We start from the raw sequence: 22,083 nt of genomic DNA, 5'->3' as shown, positions 1-22,083 counted from the left end.
AAACTTATTCCATGTCCCCTAATTTATAACATTTATTTTATTTTACTTTGTGCTTTACAATTTGTCCGGCAGGACATTTGGCAAACTGTAACTTTTCACAAGCTTCACAGCCATTTACGATTTCAATAATTAGCTGTGGTAAAACTGCATACCTAAAATAACCTTGGTAGCCGGTCGTAGGCTACATTTTCGTGGTCATTCGAGTTTACACGTGCATAACGAGACTTTGAAATTTCATCAATTTTGCAGAGGCGTGGAATATGTAACGATATGCGATAGGAGGGCGGATGAATTCCAAGCTGGCAACAGTTTACGTCGTCATGCATATTTCAATAGGACGCGCATCTGCCTATTCGATCAGTTTCCATTTCAGAATTTTAAGGGACACCATACGAGCAGATGTGCAATAACTCGCTGCATTCTGCCATTTTCCGTTCGATCGACGTCCCCGTGCCGGCTAATAAAGTGGAACGCTGCTTCGTAACAGGATTTGGCTCGTTCTCACCGAGGCTTCATGTCCTTGCTACAAACCATGGCCAATCTGTGGCCCGTGAGACGATTTACAAGCTATTAACGATATCTGAACGAATTTATGAAATCAATTTCTCGAAAGATACATTTTTCGTCTACTATTAAATAGTAGAAATTCGTTTCTTTCGATGTACTTTGCAAAGAAGGGATAACGTAACGAAGATAGGTTTTATTTTACTGCAAATACTGGAAATTCTTAATTATTATTAACATAAATTACTCATGCCTGTTACAATCGGTTAAATTTCAATTTTGCTCTTATTTTAGCAAATGGAGAAGACGTGGGAAAAATCCATCAATGCCCTAACGGTACAGGGTTATCTTGAAAAGACGATTCTTGTAAATCTTTTTAGTTTTTTTTCAGACTTTTAACTAAACCGATTTGTCAAGTAAAATCGCCATAGGAAATCGACGGTACAGCCGTTTACTTTGTTAGTCGAGCGGAAAAGGTTGAAGAGTGGCGGTTGAAGGGAGTTTCGCTCTCTTGGGAGAACGTGGAAAGTCTTATTGGAATACTCAAAACCCTGGTCGAGTGTCATTTATCGTTAGAGTACTTGTTGCGCAAAACACTTTGCACGGCGAGACGAAAGGGTGTAATCGAAGGTGGTGGAACGTCGTGGAAGATCGATAGGAAGGTGCCACTGGAGCGTATGGGCCGCTGTTCTCGCTTTAGGAAATATTTGTTCGATGCTGATAACATGAATCGATTGAATTTGAAAGAAAATTTTTCTAGCCGATAAATACTTCTCTCAACCTTTCTGCAGCTTTTTAAATTAGTTTAATTGTTTTATAAAGTATTTCGTCACTTGTTAAGTAATGGTTCACGGTTAATGTGCGTTAAATATAAGTTTATAACAGCAAAATTATTTGAAACGGTTCTCTTTATTATAATGTATCTGAAGTATTATATTATTTTTGTAATTTAAGTATTAGTTAAATATTTGTTAAAAACGATTTATCGACATAAACGTATCGATGTGAATTTTGCGTTGAATGGTAATACAAATAAAATAAAATAAAATAAAACGACATTGGATATCGGTTTCAAATGTAAATTGTTATTTTGTCACCTAGTGCTTCAATTTGTTTTGTCATACACATGGCAGCAACAGTGGATAATATTCTGTTTACCGATATTGCATTTTTCAACGAGTCTCTGCGTTTCGTAAATTGTACGATATGAAATTCTCTTCGAAAATGATGCAACATGAAATTGTTATTTGAAAAAGAACGCAAGAGGAACTCAATATTCTGAGTGACATTACGTTCTAATGGATCAGAAACTAATGCTCGTTTACCAAAAATGTGCAGAAAAATTGATAAAAAGTGCAGTTACCTACATGAAAAGATATGATCGTGATTATAATTCTTTTAGATGTGCTTTGCTTAACTTTTTCTGTCAATTGTAACTTTTAGATTCCTCGGAACATATAAAGTTACGCTGTGGAAGAACTTTTCAATTCAAATAAAAAGCAGAAATTCATTTATATTTAATATTATTCTATATTTAATTATAATTCTATTTAATTTCATTAAAATTCTATATTAATTATAAATGTAAATATTTATACTTATTATACTATATTTAATATTGAACGCATGTTGATCTTACTAAAAAAAAAACATTTCTGTTTCTTCAAAATCCCATGCTCACATACCAATTCACACTGATTGTGGATCAACAAAAATCTATTTCTCTTCCTATTTTATTTGACCTCATAATATCTCAGTCCACGGATAACAGCTACTGGAGAAGGGAATCGTAATCATTGTCTGCAGAAAATCCCCAAAAATTTGTCCACGTTCTATTCGAAACGAGTCTCTATCCCATGGTTTATTTCTAAAGTTTCCCTCAGTTTCCGAACAAACAGATGAAAGCCTAACGCTGGGAAATTCGTCGGAAGGAAACGTAGCTGGCAGTAGTTTCGAAATTATATCCTGTATATTCGCAAACTCGGATTCCTCGTTATGTGTGGTGGTTACCATGTAGCGTAGCTTCACTTTCGTTCCTCTGGTTTCCGCTCGCTGGCTTACCGCGGGGTGAAAAGAAGCTTCAATGAGAAAACTTTCAACCAGCAACGTTATCGTGCTCTTATTTGTCTTCCCTATTCGCCGATTATAATTGTTTTCGACAAATTTGAAATGACTCGATATTTGCAACACGTGGAATAGCATAATCGACGAAATATGATATTGAGATTTTAATGGTTGGAGAATGTAGTACAGTGGCACATGGATTTGTGTGTGTATGTGCAGGAACGAACGTATGTATGTAATTGCTTCTAGAACCCTGTTATAGCATCTGTTCGTTCTAGCATATGTTGAAACATGTATGCATATACATATTACATATTCAGGAATAATCCATTGCAGGATTATGTTCTAATGCGAAGTCAGTATCAAATACAACAATTTAATCATTTGCGTCGTGTATTATATCATTTTGTTTTCAATTTCGTTTGTCTTCTTCAGACTTCAGGTCAAGTGATATATAGTCAGTCATGAAAGTTCTCGTACAACTTATAATAATGATAACAAAAATCGTAAACAATATACGTGACAGGCAGAAACAATATTTTCCTAGCTATCCCGATTGATTGTATTCCTCAGCGTCTGTTTATAGCATATGTTTTCGTTGTAACATACAGATTTTATCGATAAGCATTGTCCATTATATATTATTGCATATGTATGTAGGAATGTTATATTATTAGTTTGTAGGTAATAGTATGATTAATACAATATCGTTCGCTCTCATACGAAATCGAATATAATTTTCCGTTTCACGTATTAGTTACTCACTGCTTCTACGATACTACAACACAAGGATCTTCACTCGACAACGATAAATTCAACTCTGACTCTCTCAACTCTCGTTATAACGTTTTCCACGCTCACTTTTCTCTAACATCCCTTGGTAATGCTCACAACATTGTTTGACAACGTTAACATATCTTAACAACGTTAATAAACAATCACCCCTCACGCCGCCACGTCCTTCCCTGATGTCACACTATCCCACATGTACATTAATATACATAGTTCATTCTATTCCATTATTTATACCGATTAACAAATTAATCGAACTTCTTCAACATGTATCAACTTATACAAAATATACGTACATTCATTATACAATATACAGTACATATTTGAAATTTAAGAATTTTTTTTTTTTATTTGGAAGAATTTTGCAATCAATTCTCATTGAGAATTATAAGTAAATTATTCTGGCGTGGTACTATAACTTGAATAATAAGTGTTTATCGTATGTTTGATTTTAGTTGAATCTAATGTTTAAATCTAAAAATTTAAGAATGGCATACAATTTTTCTGGATATTTGTTTTGTATTTTTTTGTAACTATTACTATCACTAGAATGTTAACAGAGGATATTAACTTTTCTCTAACAATTTCGGGATCTTGAAAATACGAAGTGAACTAAATTTAAATGAATTAAATAATGGAATTAAATTTTGCAAAAGTAATGATATTTATTACTTTGGTATGAATTTCTCTAATTCACGGATTCTTAATCCTTTTTATGAATCAAAGGGCACCTGTATTATCTAATAAATTATTTATCAGTAACATTGATATATCGAATAAACAGCATCAAAGGATAAGGATATAGAAATATGTAACAACGATTGTTACTCCAGACGTTATGAAAGAAACGACTTCTTTATATTTTCATATTTTTAAGATAAATTAACTTCTAACGGGAAAAATTAGCTTCAAATTGCTAAGAACTCCGTGCATTACAATATTATAGATGGTCCATTAAAATGGAAATGTTCGCTGCGTTTAAATCTCTGTTTTCTCATTCTCTGACTGAAAGCACAGCAAGATATTTATACTGTGCGAGAAGCATTAACGAGCTTTCGTCAATAGAATCGCAAAACGAGGCAAACGCATCATTCGTTTCTGCTTTGAGCACTTTGCGTATACCTCTTATTAACACAGTCAATTTTATGGAAATCGAATTCCTTTAATTCACATCGACCAAGAAAATCTCCGATACGAACGCATCTTGTGTAATTTCGCGAAACTGTGAATTTTATCGTTGTATCCTATCTTATCAAAAAACTAGCTTGAAGCAGACTCTTAATGGAAAATCGTAAAAAAACGTTTAATATTAACCTAACGCTGGAATCTAAAAAATTTCATGCTACGTGGAATTTTTTTGACGATTATTTTAAACGTATGCTGCTTTTTTTGACTTTATATATTTTTAATGAAAAGAAAAAATAAGAAATTCCTACTATTGCTACTGAAAGAAAGTCAAAGCGGTGGACGAATATCGAAAAATGGAAGAGAAGTCTTTTTCAGGCGCGCCTCTTTTCACTGTTCGCTCGTTCGTATGAAAATCTCGATTTTTCAATTCCACGAAAGGAACGGCGTTACTTTGCGAGGGAAATGTTGAATACGAAAACGAAAGGCGATTAATGTCGCGTGACTTCACAGCTTTTCGCGGATTTTCTCGTAAATCCGGCGTTTAAGATTCCGTTTATCTTTGACAAATTGATCTCTTTGAGACTCATAATTTTATTGCATATTTTAAAAGTGACCCATATTAGTGCGCGTTATTTTATTTAAGCAAACAGTCGGACAGAATTCCGTAAAAATGGAGTAATATTTTATGATATAAGAATCGAAATGGCTGAAAGTATAGTAAATAATTGCTAACACGATGGCGAGACGGGAACATTAGCGAGAGACAAATTTAATAAGCACTTTATGTTTCTATAAAACATTCAAACCCGACTATCTAATTATGAGTTCAATCGTTAGATGAAATCGTTATCACGGATTCTTTCAACGTAATTAATTTACATTAACTCACTTCATTTATTTAATTGATCGATTCTTATCACGAATGGTCTACAGGATTTTCAATTCCAAAAATTTCGATTTTTAGAAATGAACAGCGCGTAAATTTCCATATTTACCACTATGCAAGTTCCTAAAATATTGGATCGCCCGAAAAATTCGTTCCGATTTACATTTCGATTCGATATGCATTTATTGAATAATATAGGTGCCATTTTGTCCCACAACCTTTCTCCATCTTTCATGCAACTTGAATATTTCATCCTTCCAGAACCTCTCAGGCTTCTGACGAAAAACTTTTCAATATAATCTTTCGTGTCCTTAAAAATTCCTTAAAAATCGGGACAAACTTTCCGGGCAACCCAATATATAAAGCCTAAGTATCGATAAATCTTGTATATCTTCAATAGAAAATTTAAGTTCCATAATTTGTAAAATGCATAAGGTTCCATTATCGATAAATATCGTAAGCTTTAAATAAAAAATTCCAATGGTAATTTAATTTTACACGAATTTTTACCGTATTTTCACTGGTTTTCTCATTAATTAAGAAACTTTTGAACGTTAATAATAATGACATCACAACACACGATTCTTTACATGCACGTAGACGACTGAATATGTTTATCCACTTTCTGCGCGAATATAGTACATTAAATATCGAGACTGCTGAAACAAGGAACTAAACGATTGAAGTAGACAGTACCGTGAGTTGTCTCGGTATAAAGGTTGAAACCGGCTAATGGTCGATAATGGAACTGCTTGAATGGTGGTATAACCAAATTATACTGTCGACTAGCTGCTCGTGATCTGGAAAACAATATTCACAAGGGGAACGCATCATTATATATATAATTCAATGAAATCTGTTCTCGTTCCGTCTCGTTGTTCTTCATTCGCCTCCCTATATCACGCATATCTCACTCACAGTCTGTCAAACAATCGTCCTACGTGATTGACTGTGTTCTATAAAATCTGATTCTGTATCAAGCTTTCCAGAAACCATACACATTTATACTCGTAAGTATTTTTTTTTCAAATTTGTACGTTTATTTTATATTTCTTATCTAGTGATGCATGGTTTCGTTTGAACTTTTGTAATCTCGTGGTTCGATTTGGACTAATGCGATCCGATGTGCAAAAATTTGGATTAATACGAACCGATTATTTAACGCCAGCTTGTAATCAAAAATGTTTCTGTTTAAGTAAACAGATGGTGTTAAATTTTTATTTTCTATAGAAATTTTAACAATTGCAGACCGTCGTTTGAGATGAGTAATTATCCTATGATTACTCTGTAATTACACAATTACGTTTATTTACGTTCGTAAGTTTTTTCTATAAAATTTCTTTTCGAAGTATAAAATTAGCCGAATAGATTTAAACTGTATTATTTAAAATATAATGCTAGATATATTTGTTTTGTGATCAAAAGTTTAAATAAAAACTGTTTGAACGAATGTCGACACGAGGTGTGTACAAAATAATGTTTTCAATTGACAGGATTTATCGCGAACGTGTCTTACTTGCGTCGTTCAGAGAGGAGACATTAGCGGATTAGCCGGCATTTGCATTACCTTGAGCCGTCAGTTGTAATTTTCACTAGTAGCACTTATCATACCGTAGATCGAGCGTGTTTGTACCATGTTATTCACGTGCTCCCCATCCCTGTCCTGACAGCCTTAAAACTTGTTAGTCCTACGCTTTGACAAACCGTTATTAGCGGCTCTATTTCTAATTCCATTAGTTTGAAACGCTAACGATGATACTTCACGATGGTTTAAAATTGAAGCGTTATCAAAGATTCAAAAATATTGTACACGTGATGCGACAATCTGTATGTATATACGCTTAATACGATATGATTACGCGAACTAATGCCTACGAATTAGGACTAGAATTTTTTTTATTTAAACCACAATTGGATCTTTTTAACGTAAATTTGAATTTTCCAATTTAAAGTTAAAATTAAATTTTAAGAGTAAACATAGAATACTCTAAATTGAATTGAATTTTCATTTATAAGATGAAAGATCTCTGAGAAGAGGAAAACTAGTGAGAGTACAAGAAGCAGCTGCTCCTTTCCTCGAACCTGAACCTCCAAGGTTTGCAACCAACGAATTCATAGAAATTTCGTGATCTTTTTCTATATTTTGCTATTTAAACTTTGATTCGTATTTCCCAAACTTGATATTACAACTCGATATGCTATTAAGTTTTTACGTTATTCTATCGAGAATTCCAAGTGGTACACGACGTCCCGTATCCTATTTCATTATACTGTTCGAACGTAACGATCCGGATTAAAATGCAATATTCCATGTTAATCGGAAGTGAATCGTTACTATATTCGTTTCTACAACAACTGATGTATTATTCAATATATCTCCGTGGTAACGAGCATCGCTAATTGACATATTTGGCGGTGAATCGAGAACCTTACCACACAACCGATGACCTTTCGTGTCCTGATGTAACGACCTTGACCAAACCGATACCTAGTTTATGAATCGATACGACGTCGTGGTAAGAATGATAACAGTTGTAAAACACGTTTTGACTTCTGTACGAAATTCTCTTCAGATGTCATAATACAGTAGAACGTTGATTATCCGCGCTAATCATGATACGCATTGTTCAGATGTAATCGAGTCATTTTATTTTCATATGAGAGAAGATCATTTATCCTGGATGTTTTAGGAATATTAAACAGGAGCGGAAACTTTCGAATAATAATATAATAATTTCTTTCACTTTCTATTCTTGTTTAGCAATCATTCTTACAATTTTTATTAAATTTTCTATTAAACAATACGCCGATGATCGGTCGTTTTGTCAATCAGTATTCTGGTATAATCGAGCTTCTACCGTACTTTATATTTGAAATTAATACGATTCTAAGAATCGTTTATAAAGATTCTCAATCGAAGAAGACCAGCATATCCAATATCGTTTCATACGCGCAAACATCGTTGATTGATGATAACATGTTGCACATGTTGCTCCTGTATCCTGCAGAAACAATACGAGCAAAACGCAATCGCAATTTCAACATCAAACAAAGCATCGAATAATTACCATTAGCCTCGAAATTAGTTCCAAAAAGTTGATGCGCATTTGCGCACGTCGTTCGGTAATATCATACCCGATTCGGTTTCGACTTTCCCCACTAAAATTACTACCCTGCACAGATATAACATTAGCCATTTACGATAACTAAATCGTTATTGTTCATGTTCGAAACCGGCTCGAGTGGCAGCCATATGAAATTAACGTGCTATTGTGTGTTATTAACGTGTTATTTCGATGAATTTATCTATATGTGGCCGTTGCAGATGTTTGAGATGCATCCACCATCATGATGCCGTGGATCGTTAAACAAAGGTTCGACACCTGAGCAACAACGATCGCCGAGATCCGCTTCCACTTCTCGGAGCTAACCATCTTCGAGGACGAATAAATCACGCGTGGGAAGAGGAATGGTCCCTTGGGCCTTCGGCGTGCCTCTCGTCTTCGTTTCTGCTCTGGGTCTTATTCTCAATGGTTTTGTGTTACTCGTGGTTCTTGGACTGGGCAAACAGGTAAATAGCTGTTCTGACTGATGGATAATTCGTCGACACGTGATTGACAGCGTGTATCGAGAGATTATATTTTTATTATTATTAATTGGTTCGATGTACTATGTCAATTGTAAATTTTAATTCTTTTCGAAGAAAGAAATTGACTAGATAAACAATATTTCCTTGGTTCAAATGATAAACGATCTTTAAATTAATTACCAAAATTTATTGAAATCTATTGTGAATTAGAATAGGCTTTTCGAACTGGACTTTCCGAGAAAGAGAAAATTCGTATAGATATTAGAAAAATTGTATTTTATGCTGTCAATTTATTCATGTATAACAAAAATTGTTAGAGAAACATAGAAGAATAATTAAATTAGCTAGGTTGCATCGTTTAAGGAATCGAAGAATTTAAATTTGTATAGTATTTCCAACTGGGAATATTCTTAACGGGTGAAAGGATGGTTGTTTGCAGACAATAGATCACTGACACTGCAGGAATTATTCAGGCTATCAGTCTTCTTCGATGGCCGTGTTATCGGCGACAGGAGACATACAATGAAGTTTGATAGCGTATGAAAAGCTGGACGATAAATCGATGAAAAGTCATTAGCTTTCAGCCTTAATAAACGTTGGAATCATGTTTAGGTAAAGAGTCGATGAATTTCTGATTGAATTAGAAAAGTGTCTGGATCCTTAATGAATTGGCAACTTCCGAATAGAATCGAAGCAATTATGGGTATCGGTTGGGAATACATGTTGAGTTGTTAAACTGATTGCGCGCTATCTACTATGTTTGAATGCGTCTTGATCCAGTTAGGGGTCACTATTGTTATAGACCCCTCGCAAACGTTAGTGCGAATAAGCGTTTAATTAATTTTGCCAAAGAGCCAAGATATTGCGGAATCTGCTACTTGTTTTGGTAAACTTTTCGTAATCCTAGTAATTAAGAATCCTTAAATCTATTAATAATTAAAGATTCATTACGGACCAGTAATCACGGATGTCTGACTAAAATTTGTTAAGTTACCCTTTATAAAAGAATCATTAGTATTAAAGTATGATCTAACAGCAGAAAATTTGTTGCAATTTAGGATACGTACACACATAACGTATATTTTTCCAAGAGATATGATTTAATTTTGTTTGTTGATCTGTTTTAATTTGTATCACTGAAAAATATATAAAATGTCAAGTAGCAATCGTTCGATACAAAATTACGGAAGAAAATTAGTTTCAAATCCTGATCTCGACCAGCGAATATTGTCATCGTGTGGTAAAACTTATTATTTCAAAATTATGAAAGGATATAAAACGGTTGTAGGCTTCATGCCTTTGCAGAGTTTTCTAAGATCATTTTTTACATTATAAAATTTCTCTCGCACATTGTAGAAATTAATACGGAGTTGAGAGGTTTCGATAGAGAGATCTTGCGTGAGCTTCGAGCAACGCGAGATGGTGGCTAATCCCGTCTTTTAAAGCAGTTTCCTTTTGGATAGAGAAAGAGAGCCACTCCTTTCGCAAGTATGACATATTTCTCAACGAAGGAATGAAACCCGCGGAAGGAAAGTGGCCACGCTGGAAATAGCCTTGTGCTTTTACGCGATCCATTTCAGTGGGTGCCACTGGCTGACCATGGCAGTTTGAACAACACAAGGTTGCGCAGTGGTTAGAAAAGATCGCATGCTTTTCGATATAATATCGAAGGTGGACACGTCGAATGGCAGCCAGCGAACTAGGTCGCATAAAATGCGCTCCTTTGCTTTGTGAGGTTCCTTGTCAGACTTGCTATATTGTTTCCCGTAAATACGTCCGGCATATGGCAAATAAAATACCTTTGCTATTGGAAAGTATATCTTCGATCGCCTACGAATTTAATAAAGGGATTAGATAAAAGTTCGTTGCTTATGAAATTATAGTTTCACTGATGTTTGACGTAGAAATATCAATGTAAAAGAGTATTGGATTTTCGACACATTCGAACATTCTTTCTGTATTATATATTCTGCAAAATTCTTCCTATATTAGATATTCTAATATATTTGATATGATTTTCTCTTTTTCAATATTACGTATTCTGTATTCTATATTTTGTGTTTTATATGCTAAAAATAAGATAAAATAATTTACAGGCATTTGTATATGTCGATAACACTTTCTTGATTAACTTTTATATTCGACTTTTACGATTAATATTTTCCAATTCAATTAAAAAAGTTTAATAGCTGATAGATTATTTAATACATAGATACTAAAATAAAATCAACGATGTGTAAATTTATCTTTTATCCATTCGTAGTTGTTTTGTACAGTAGGGTGTAAAGAAGTCGGCGAGAAGTAACGTTTAAGAACGAGGCAGAGGGATCGCGTGCAAACAGCGAGAAGTTTAAATTACAAGATCCCAGCTGGAAATTAAGATTGCACGGTGTACAGGAACTTTTGATCGCCATAGGAAAGTTTATTTAACAAGTTAACCGATGTCCGCAGACGCAGCAGCAACAAACCGCCAATACTTTGTTGCTGATACACTTGGGTGCAGTGGAGGCGGCTGTGTGCCTGATATTACTGATCTTTACTACTGGTTCCTGGCCAATCGCCGGCACCTGGTGTGTCTTACATGGTTTTCTTTTGACTCTTTTACATCCAGTCGCCCTTTGGACTGTCACTGGATTGAACTGTGACAGGTAAGCCTTTTACATACTCTTTTTCTGCCTTCAAAATATTCTATCTTTATTAAACTCGTATTCGAAATCGAATTCTTTTATCGTCGAATTTTTTGGTGAATTTCTGATACTCTGACTCATATCCGGTTTATATGTAGTAGAAATTTCATACAAACATTTTCGATAAAATTTCGAAAGCTGTTCTATATTTATAGCATTTCAAAGTACAAAAATGATATTTTTCAATCCCATATTGTGGAAAAATATTATCTTTCATTTGTCCACTTTCGTTTGTGCCAAATTTTAATTGTATTCAACTGTATTAGAGACACAATAAGATGTTATGTAAAAAGAACAATAATAATGAAATTAAAATAACGTTTACAATAAGCGAATAAAGATTACAAATTCAAATGTTCAATAGATTATATCGCGATAATGTAGAGGATATATTCTGACACATTGCCATAATTAAATGTCACTTAACGGATACAATATTCAACAAATACACATATTTAATAAATCAATTCGTTGCATCGCATCAATCAGCATTCGAAAAGCATCTGTGTATCTTCATCCATAAAGCGGGGAGGCCATCGAATTGGAAATCCCTGGTTCTCCCATAGTAAGCGATACAAAAATCGAGTTCGATTCGGTGCCACGGTGACGTTCAACGAGCCTTACGTAGCACAAAGCTGCCAAGCTTTTCAACGTAAGATGTCAATAGAGGCACCCAGCATTCAGCCCCGATATCTCTTTGGCCGTCAACCAACACCAGATCTTCGATTCAATCAGAAACCCTTCGGCATACCGTCATTGCTGTTCATATCTAGGATTCCAGAGGGAGAGAAGGGCCGATGCCCCTTCAAATTACATATCGTAGGAACGTGTAAATGTTATAATATCTCGTCGCGTCTCGTTCATCGATAATGAACATGGTACGGGACGTTTTATCGTGTCACTTTACCCTACTATCAGCGTCAGCAAAGTTGTTAGTACGTAATAAAAATGTCGAGGTTACAAGAGATGGTGTTCTTAAATTACGCGAGGAACATTTCATGAATAGATTTAATACGGTGGTTACAGGATTCGATACACGGTTATAAACAATGAAAGAATTTATCACGAACATTCGACACATTTTAATTTCCTTTTTGATACTTTATGAATAGCGTGCCCTCAGTATAAACAACAAATCACTCTAGCTTTTCCAATAGCTCAACAACTAATATATCCGAATTGACGAGATGCAAGTCATAACTTTTATTACTTTACTTCGAATATAATAATCAATCGGATAAAACAAGCAAATATTCGGACACTTTTAACCGTTAGTGTAATTATAACAACATCCTTAACCACTTTAATATAATTTAGAAGAGGAAGGAATTGCACGTGATCTGAAGTCACATGTTCACATACAAATATTTGTCACGTTCGGGAGGCAAAGGTAGAAATTCGGAATGGCGAAAGGTTAAGGATAAAAATACAAGGAGACACGCGTAGTTCTTCCACTTGAAAATATCGTGGCTAGCTGGATTTCTGACCGATCGAACGCGTTCGATATTTTATTCATGGCCCATACGAATTTAAACTGTCGCATTCCTTTTCGACAGTGGCGTGACCTTTCCTTCCCGGTCTCGACTCAGCCACCTACTTTTTCATTATTCATTCATGCACGTTACATTCCAACGATTCCAGGATGATCATTTAAGAGCGATCGTCTGAGACAGGGCCATAAAAAGATTCGATTTCGAACGTCGTTAAGGAATTTCCTTTCCGGAATTTGATAATCAAAGTTGCGACGATTGAACACCATAATAGCGGGGATTCTTTGTGCAGATATTACGCGATCGCTGCACCGCTACATTACGCCGCATTAGTATCACCACGACGCGTTGCAGTTGGTCTAGCTGCATCTTGGACAGGGGCTCTGTTCTTATGCGTGCTGCCCTTCTGGGGTCTGGTACCGCCTTACAGGTTCGTTTGTTGTTTGACAACTGGTCGAAATCTGGATCCTCTTACACGATTCAACTAATGTTATTAATGAAATTAATATACTAATTACAAGTTGCAAGTTATCTGTGCCGACAAATTACGGCGATCGCATAATAAAACAGAGAAAGTTCTATACAGTGGCTAAAAATGATATCGATACATCAGTGTGTTCATTATAATATTTACATACTAATTAATTAGACCCGAATATATTAAATTTCATACTATTTGGTAGTATCTTCACATGACGATAAAAATTTGATACAATGAAAATGAAGTATAAAATTTGACCACAAAAAGTTTCATTTGAAAGTAAAATGTGCAAGTTAGTACTTGTTGTAGTCACTGTATGTAAGCTTTACAAAGTCAATAGATTACGATATTTCTCTTAACATTGTAAATTTATAGAAAGCCTATATCTTGTAACTTGTCAGTTCATTAATATTATTAGTTGATAAATCACCGTACAAGAGAGCACCGATGTTCGATTTGTTCAATTTATTCGATTTTCAATGTATCTTTTGTAACTATATGGGTCTTCGTTCATTTCTTTTTTACATAAAGGATGCTAAGTTTTGTTAGTAGCATTAAGAAATTGGAGATAGTTTTTTTCCAGCCAGTCTTTGCGTGATGAATGTTGAATGCAGTCCTAATAGAGTTTCGATTTCTTTATTCGAAGCAATATTTCATCCGCGTTATTTGCGCTCGTTACTGTGTCAAGGTTAGGATTAATTAGATTCATTTTAAAATTGCTCAAGATCCTGCAAAAAGAAAGTTTCACCATCGAATAATCGGAACATAATGCACGTATTACGACTGGAAATTTAGAACAGATTCCGTATTCTTTAAATTTTTATCGCATGAAATAATTTCTTTCTTCCTAGTTTAATAGTATTAATAATATTCGAATATCTTAAATGACGCGGTAAAAGATTGAACACGAAAAAACCGCTGCTTGGAACAAACCTGTACTTATCATGTTTTTCTCCCGCGATTTTCATATGGCTTAAACCAGCTACACGAGACGTTTTGTATTACTATTATCACTATCCCATCCTAAATGCCCAAATCTAAATGGCCCTCCAAAACAAGCAGAACAACGACACAGACGGATGACAAAAAATTAAAGATCACAACCTGCTGATTGTTACCACAGATACAGTCCAGGACTGGGCTGCTGCGCGCCAGATTTTAGCAATGATTCGTGGGGTTTAGCGGCGGCGCTTTACGGGGCTGTTTACGCGATTCTGGGGCTGGCGCTGCCCGCCATCCTCGTCACTATCTGCAATTTGCGTGTGCTTGGCATAGCGCGTTATCACCGGCATCGAATCGCTAGCGCAATTTACGAAGTCACCCTGAGCGCCCAAGCGACCATCACCCACCAGCGAAATCCGTTTTTCGTACCAACTGTCACGGCACCTTCGGTCGTCAGCCCACCTCGCTTTCACAGCGCGGCCAAAACGGTTTGTACATCCAAAGATCAGCGTAATTTCTGTTTGCACTGCATAATTTTCGCATCGCGTGATGTCAGCTGGATAGACATAATATGATGTCATGTGGACAATTTCAAGCGGCAAACCGTGTTCGAGCAAGGAAACGATCTCAGTAATTTCGTGGAGACACGTACGGTGTGTTTGAGGAAATCTCTTTGAGGAAAGGTCTTTGAATTTGATATATGCGTTGCTTTTACAGTTAATATTTGACATTTGATCCGTCGGTGATTAAAGACATATACATAGTATCGGATCAAATTTTTTAACTAGTTCAGCTTCAGATTGAAGATTACGTCAAGAACTTTCGATGACTTTTGCGGTTCCTGCTATGTTTAGAGTTGAGTTCGTAAAAATTTGTATAATTCTGATAAGTGTTTTTTAGAATCGGTGCTCCGTTTTGCGCCGTTTCACAAATTTCTAAGATTTATCGAATCTTTTAAAATTTGCATTGATTTTAAGATATTACAGATTTTTTTTGCCGGAAGACTGCATTTTATGCGAAATTTAAAAGCGTAAAAATATATAGAATACACATAATATGCAGAAATATACATACTTAAGAAATGTACCTACATATTTAATTATAGACTGAAATAAAAAGACAATTTTAGAATTTTAATATTCTTCCTTTGTAAATGTGCTTCATAACATTGCAACCGTTGCACCGCTTTTCAACCTTTAAACGTTAAATTTTATAGCAGCATAAATATTTGATCGACCAAATACTGATGCATTCAATGTAAACGATTTCGTAGGGATTTTATTGACGTAGTGTAAACGCTATTAAACATTACATAAAACAAGGAACAATAAGCATTATGTATTTCGTCTAAATATTTCAAACTAATTAATATCCACGTATAATACTCAATTCCACGAATCTCTAATTAATTTTCGTCGATTAAGCTTTGTTCAAAGGAAAATTCATTGACAAAAAATTGAATCGAAATTTTAATCATTTCCAATCGATTATTCGGTAGACATTAAATCAAAAGCTTTGTAGAAAGACGTAAATCAAAATCCCGCTAGAAATTGAATTTCTACCGGACAATACAATCGCTTCCAGGCAATTCGTGTGTGTTTAGTTCAGTTTTACGTTCAATTATCTGCCGCGTATCTTTTAATGACGCAATTTGTCTGTCCGATATAACACCGGCAAACATTCTAGACGATCTGTTGTGCTCGCGTTGATTTTCCTCCATAATAACTCTTTGACGATCAATATCACGAACTAATAATATAATTCTATTTAACGAGTTCCTTTCATTTGCTAATGTCCCATTCGTTCAATGACACGCAATTAAATTGTAATTTAAATTATTCCATACAGAGTATAGCGACGATGCTGTATTGAATTTCTAGGTAATGCAACTGGTTGGTTCTCTATATTTGCTTTATTTCCCATACTGTGGTCTGATTCTTTGGGAAGTTTGCGACGTCGGTAATCAGCCGCATTTCTACAATCATCCGAAACTTGCTTCGTTGGCCTCGCTTCTACTGGCTTGTTCTCCACCCATCAACGGCCTTCTCTACGGCTTGAAATCGCAGACACTTAGACAATCGGTGCAGAATTATTGGCGGAAGAAGGCGACCAAGTCGGAACTTCAACAAGTAATAATCGACGATTTGAAATAATTTTGCAGTTAGTTTGGTATTTTTATAAAAAATTTCTTTCTTAATAAATATTTTGTTCTTTTTATATTTACTTTGAGATATTTGAGACATTAGAACTATCAACTTTTAATATGTACCTAAATATAGTGAATCACGAAAATATTTGACCATAGAAAGTTAGAAGAAAGTAAAATGAAAGAAATACTGTAAAGTACAGCGAATTCGTGTTCTAAAATGTATCGGTAGATGCAATTTACATGCTTAAAGACTACTGTTACTCGACATAATTGTGTAAGAAATAACATTTTCTATATAAATTATTGACTCAATTACATAGCTGCCAGATATGTATGTGCCGTTGTTCAAGTCACTTTCAATGAATTTTTCTTTCTAAAGAAACATTTCTTGCGGTACATATGATGGCCAAAAGGATCACAGTCGATCAACGAATGTTCGAGATTCTATCATAGTAAATCTATGCAAATATAATCCCCTTGGAGGTCAGTAAAACTTCATTTCATAACTTTGCTACAGAGAATCTATTGCAATCTTCTCTTCCATGATATTTTATGATGAAAAAATGCACATCTTTTTAATACAATAGATTAATAAGTTTGAAATTCCACTTTGTAGAGAAAGTTCTTAGAATTATTCAACCCTTTACTGAATTTCTCTTTCATAATGAATAATAAGAGAATTATTCAAAGTAACAGTAGTAGAAGATTTATTCAATCTGGCTACCTTTGGAAAATCGTATTTCACCGATTCTCAAGTATTTCTATGAATATTTATTATATACGAATTGAAGAAGATTTTCCAATTGTTTCCCGCAATTAATTTCCAACTTTTCATAATTTACTCAGCATGTAATTTGGAAGATAAAAGACACGGAGAATCTTAAATATATTTCAACATATCTTGAAACATGGAAAAATGTAGCATAGGACATTTTAACTACAGAGAGCAATATACTCCAATACCATAGCGTAAAAGATAATCTTTTTTTTCAATTTTTCTTTTCAATCTCTTTTGTTTAGCGAACGAATAATCCAAGTCATCCATAAATTCTTTTTCCCCGAATTTAATATTCGGAAACGATCGCTGCTGACAATGGATTCTAATTCAGGAGATTCAAGCGAGGACACCGAGCGTAGCAGGATCACGAAGACCGTCCGGTAGCGGAACTGGCTCTTTCTTTCCATTCCCGCCATTGCAACGAAGACTCAGCGAAGCTTTGCTGGCGTTGGGATCCTGCAGAACCGGAAACAGTTTCGACAGCAATAATCTCGGCTTTCATCGAAGCAAATTGCAGCCTGCCGCTTCGTGCAATACACTTCGCGTACCCACTTCCGAATCAGGTTAATAGTATAAACTTAAATGTGATTTTTGGCTTACGATTTCTGATTATAAAATTCTTCTCTGCTTTCTCTTCAAAAAGTATAATTATAGCTTACATTATGCATATAGGTGAAAGCAGTAAATTAGTTAGATCGAGCGCAAGCGCAGCCAGCCTGATGGGTCCTCATTACAGAAGCGATTTTATTGGAGTTGATGTGAGCGCTGGTTGTTCTATAGCAATGAATGAAACACCAAGAAGAAGTCCAAGGATTCTTATAACGAGAGCTTATAGCGAGGATAGCCAAGATGGAGGAAGTCCATTGTTGAGGAAACCTATTCTGGCCAACGCTCTTCCGTGCGACAGTATATATTATTCTTTCATTTGCTGTTCCATTGGAATTATTCTTTTTATTTCATTCTGGCTTCGTAAAATATTGCTTCCAAACGAATATTCGAATACTTTACAAATTATTTACATTTTTTAAGAATGCTTGATTTGATGGATTTGATATGAAAAAAACTACTGTTATACGAAATTAGCTATAGAAAGTTTGATAATACTTTCAGTCTCCATATCGATCAAACTTTTATAAGCTATTAATTAACCAAACGATAAATATATTTATCTTCTGTAAAACTGGTCTGAAATTAGAGTACAGTACGTCTCCGTTACAAAACCGTTGTATCGTTATTACTAATGAATAAAAAATAATTATTTTCATAACTTAAAAAATTCATTTTTGAAAGGATTAATTTTCACGTAAAATAAATTATTCAATAATTTGGTACTGGATTTTTGAACCCGTTTCCTAGAACGGAGATGGCGACATTGCAGCACCGGAAGCGATAGCAGCACGGGAAGTAGCGAGACGAGCGTGTGGACGACGGGTGTCGCGCAAAAACTCGTCAAGGCCAATGTAAAAAGCGCATCGGACATGTGGCCTGCGCCGAGAAGATTTGTACGGGGAAAAAATTTAGAGGAAGGACCACTTCTGGTTGGCGCCAGACCGAGCAATAACAGCGAGAGCAGCGATACAACGGACACTACGGCTACCACAACCACCACCACGATGCCCAGTAAGCAGGTCACGATGGTAAGTGTTCGATGTACGACACCAAGACCGACTTGAAAAATCTCTATACGTTACAATGACCTGTATGCAAACGATTTCCAGCCTTAAGAATTGTATTCAAAACATGTTAATCGATGAATTACAGACAACTTTTTGTTGGTTTAACGATGTGACAAACAGACAATGTGCCGAGGAGAATATTTTAAGTATTTTGGAAATTAAGATTATTGCCAAAAATAAACATTTTTTTCCTTATCAATTTTTCAACTTGGTCTTCTGTTTTTCAGCTATTTGATTTTGGAAATGGGATTTTTGAAATCAAGATCAACTTCAATTATTCAAAACGTTTTTGTTTTCAATTTGGACCATACGATTACGACAGTATCAAAGAAAACTGTGTAGCTGGTGATGATAACTGACTAATAAAATGCAGAAGATTCGTATTGATTTAAATATATCTTCCTGTGTGTGTTACATGTTCACGATATTCTCTTACATAGCACTTTTCGCATAGCCCATAAGCAAAAATTAAGCGGATTAAGATCCGATAAGCTCGGAGTCCACAAAACTGGTCCTTATTCATGGACTTATTTCACACCAAGGAATATCTTAATCCTATGGAGACACTAACAAAATATCTTGCTAAAACCATGATCTCTGTGAAATATCAAGCGCCATCCTGGTGAAAAGTTTCGGAGAAAATCTAAATAAATAGCCCATGAAATAGCGATTCCATAACTTAACCATTCAATATTCCAACCAAAACATATAAGCTACAGCAATGTTAATTGAGTACATGTCAGGATCAATATGGACGTACAATAATGACAATTTTGTCAATTGAGACATTCATTGTTATGAAAGATCGCTTCGTCGTTGAAGCAGACATTCCAAATTAATTTGGTTGTCTGTTATAAATTATCAAATGCCCATCTACAAAATCGAATTCTTAATCTGTGGTCTCTATCGTTCAACTGTACAAGATTGACGCGGTAAACATGATATTGAATGTGTTGTAGCATTCGATGCCTGGATTTTGATCCATTGGGAATGGTTCATTCGATCTGGATTCAAATGGACCATTCCTAATACGGTTAAAATTCTAGGGTCATTTTGTATTTCATCGATCATCAATTTTGTATTTCATTTCTCCGTTTCTCTGACGACGTAATGGGCGATCGAGATCTCCTTTCAATATTTTTTATCTGCTGAACATTCGAATGTCGACGCGACGGTTAGGACATCGCTCGGCATAAAAACACAAAGCATGTCGGTAATTTCCATGACATTTGCCGAGAATCAGTAGAATATCTACTACATCATTTGGAGTATAATAATAAGTACAATAGTAACTTGCTCGCTGGTATATCACCGGTAGTTGACTGTTTGTTCTTGTACGTAAACTTCGTTTATTGATTTCGCCAACGTATGATTTCAACATTCCTCGAAGAACAAATACAGTGTCTGAACAAATCCGTTGATAGTTGTCTCGAAGTAACGACAATAAAAGTTCTCTCACTTCTCCTACTCTCCTGTTTAAACTACAGAGCGATGGGACAATGTCTGTACGTCCGCGCGGGAAGATAAGGTACAAAAGTCTCGCTTTAGCGAGATACAGAAGTTCTGACTTTTGTCCATTTTACCTGTTGCTGAATTTAGCTTCTGAATATTCCCGCTAATTCTTGGAAATGGAGTTTCGACGTGAGCTGCAAGCGTGTCGTATTAAGTTGCATTGTCTCACTGCAGTTCATATGCCCCCGGACTGAGTGTCGATATGTCACTTACGTTTATTCTTTCCTCTTACCTCAATCGAATTTTCAGAATTTATCAATCCAGACAAGCATGCACGTTAAATCCAGACTGTGGATGCTATAGTGGACATTTCTGCACAAATAGCAATTTCTCTGCATACTCGGAATAGACGTTGTATTTATCCGCTAGACGATTGGCCGCGCGAAGGTTAATCTGCAGATCAAATATCTAGGAAAAAGAAGGTCATATCGAAAAATCGATAAGAATGAGAAGTATTTAATTTTTGTCGTACAATCCAGATCCATAATAAAAGATGGGATTTCCGTTTAGAAAAACTAAGCTGACCGTGATACACCTGAACGACCTTGACCCAAGACAATGTCGACAGCAAATGTATCCTTCCAAATCCTATAATTTTTATTTAAAGCATTTCTTCCGATAAATCTTAGTTTCTGAGATATCTCGTTGCCTTATGTTAAATCGAGACACCGTGTATAATTCAAAGTATGTCATGCTTGTAATTTTTAACAGATAAGTACAGTGTAAGTGTTGAGACGATCGTGTTACACACGTGTAATCTATAATTTGAGAAAACGACAAGTCATGATAAGGAAATGCAATTCGCATAAGACGATTTCAGAGCATAATAGCTTATTACATCATGTTCACTGTAACTAGAGTTGCCATCTGTCAGAGTTTTCCTGGATTTGTTTTTGTTTTTAAGGCGTTTAAGGACGTTCGCAGGAATTTCCTGATTTTCTCTGATCATTTATATTATCATGTTATATGAGCCGTGATCTGTCATACGTCAGAGCGCCTATAATAATATACTGGGTAGCGATGTATTTGTTTTTCCAGAAGTGTTCGCATTAGAATTTTCCAGAATTCGCATTAGACGCAACAGAAGCTGTCTAAATGCAAACGCAGAGCTATTCGGTTTCAATGTACAATCTACAGAAGTTTTTATCTTGTACCTAATGATATTAGGTCGTCCGAAAAGCTTCTTTTGTTTTATAAGGAAATAATGGATGCTCAACATTTCCCGTTTTATATTATTTTATCAAAATAGGTATGATCCATTTTATTCTATCAAAATAAAGATCACAACGTTCGACAGATTAGGTTTCATGTTTGTATAAAAATGCATTGTTGTAAAAGACGAGTCTGTAAAAGAACTATAATAATCCAAAATTTAGAATAATCCAAAAATTGGATAGAAGAGTCC

The 22,083-nt window shown here is 35.1% G+C and overlaps 2 protein-coding genes and 1 long non-coding RNA gene across 8 annotated transcripts in view; 1 reads left to right on the top strand and 2 right to left on the bottom strand.

Annotated features, from left to right (window-relative positions):
• The window catches only part of LOC126916698 (uncharacterized), a 64,625-nt gene that overhangs the window by 35,949 nt on the left and 6,593 nt on the right, over positions 1-22,083 (bottom strand). The window contains exon 2 of one of the 2 annotated variants that reach the window (XR_007710709.1): positions 20,419-21,675. The exons of the other annotated variant lie outside the window; for it this stretch is intronic. The gene's annotated coding sequence lies outside the window, so the exon portion shown is untranslated. Of the gene's footprint in view, positions 1-20,418; positions 21,676-22,083 lie in introns of those variants that run through there. 2 annotated transcript variants of the gene reach the window in all.
• The window catches only part of LOC126916692 (beta-3 adrenergic receptor-like), a 77,055-nt gene that overhangs the window by 52,222 nt on the left and 2,750 nt on the right, over positions 1-22,083 (top strand). For 2 of the 5 annotated variants that reach the window (XM_050722736.1, XM_050722737.1), the window contains 8 exons: positions 8,700-8,945; positions 11,415-11,611; positions 13,433-13,570; positions 14,745-15,051; positions 16,444-16,692; positions 17,822-18,053; positions 18,163-18,396; positions 18,847-19,127. In XM_050722736.1, coding sequence (XP_050578693.1) covers positions 8,844-8,945; positions 11,415-11,611; positions 13,433-13,570; positions 14,745-15,051; positions 16,444-16,692; positions 17,822-18,053; positions 18,163-18,396; positions 18,847-19,127 — 1,740 coding nt within the window. In that variant the 5' untranslated portion in view covers positions 8,700-8,843. Of the gene's footprint in view, positions 1-6,234; positions 6,385-8,699; positions 8,946-11,414; positions 11,612-13,432; positions 13,571-14,744; positions 15,052-16,443; positions 16,693-17,821; positions 18,054-18,162; positions 18,397-18,846; positions 19,128-19,393; positions 19,560-22,083 lie in introns of those variants that run through there. The other 3 variants (XM_050722739.1, XM_050722735.1, XM_050722738.1) reach the window with 3 other exon arrangements.
• On the bottom strand, positions 20,419-21,054 carry LOC126916701 (uncharacterized). The gene is made up of 2 exons (XR_007710710.1): positions 20,911-21,054; positions 20,419-20,812 (listed from the first exon to the last, which is right to left on the bottom strand). It is a non-coding gene; the product is annotated as an uncharacterized LOC126916701 (long non-coding RNA).

Source organism: Bombus affinis, chromosome 5 (assembly GCF_024516045.1).
Source record: "Bombus affinis isolate iyBomAffi1 chromosome 5, iyBomAffi1.2, whole genome shotgun sequence".
Lineage (NCBI taxonomy): Eukaryota > Metazoa > Arthropoda > Insecta > Hymenoptera > Apidae > Bombus > Bombus affinis.
Note: the sequence above shows the minus strand (reverse complement) of the source record. Positions and strands in the feature narration are given on the sequence as shown.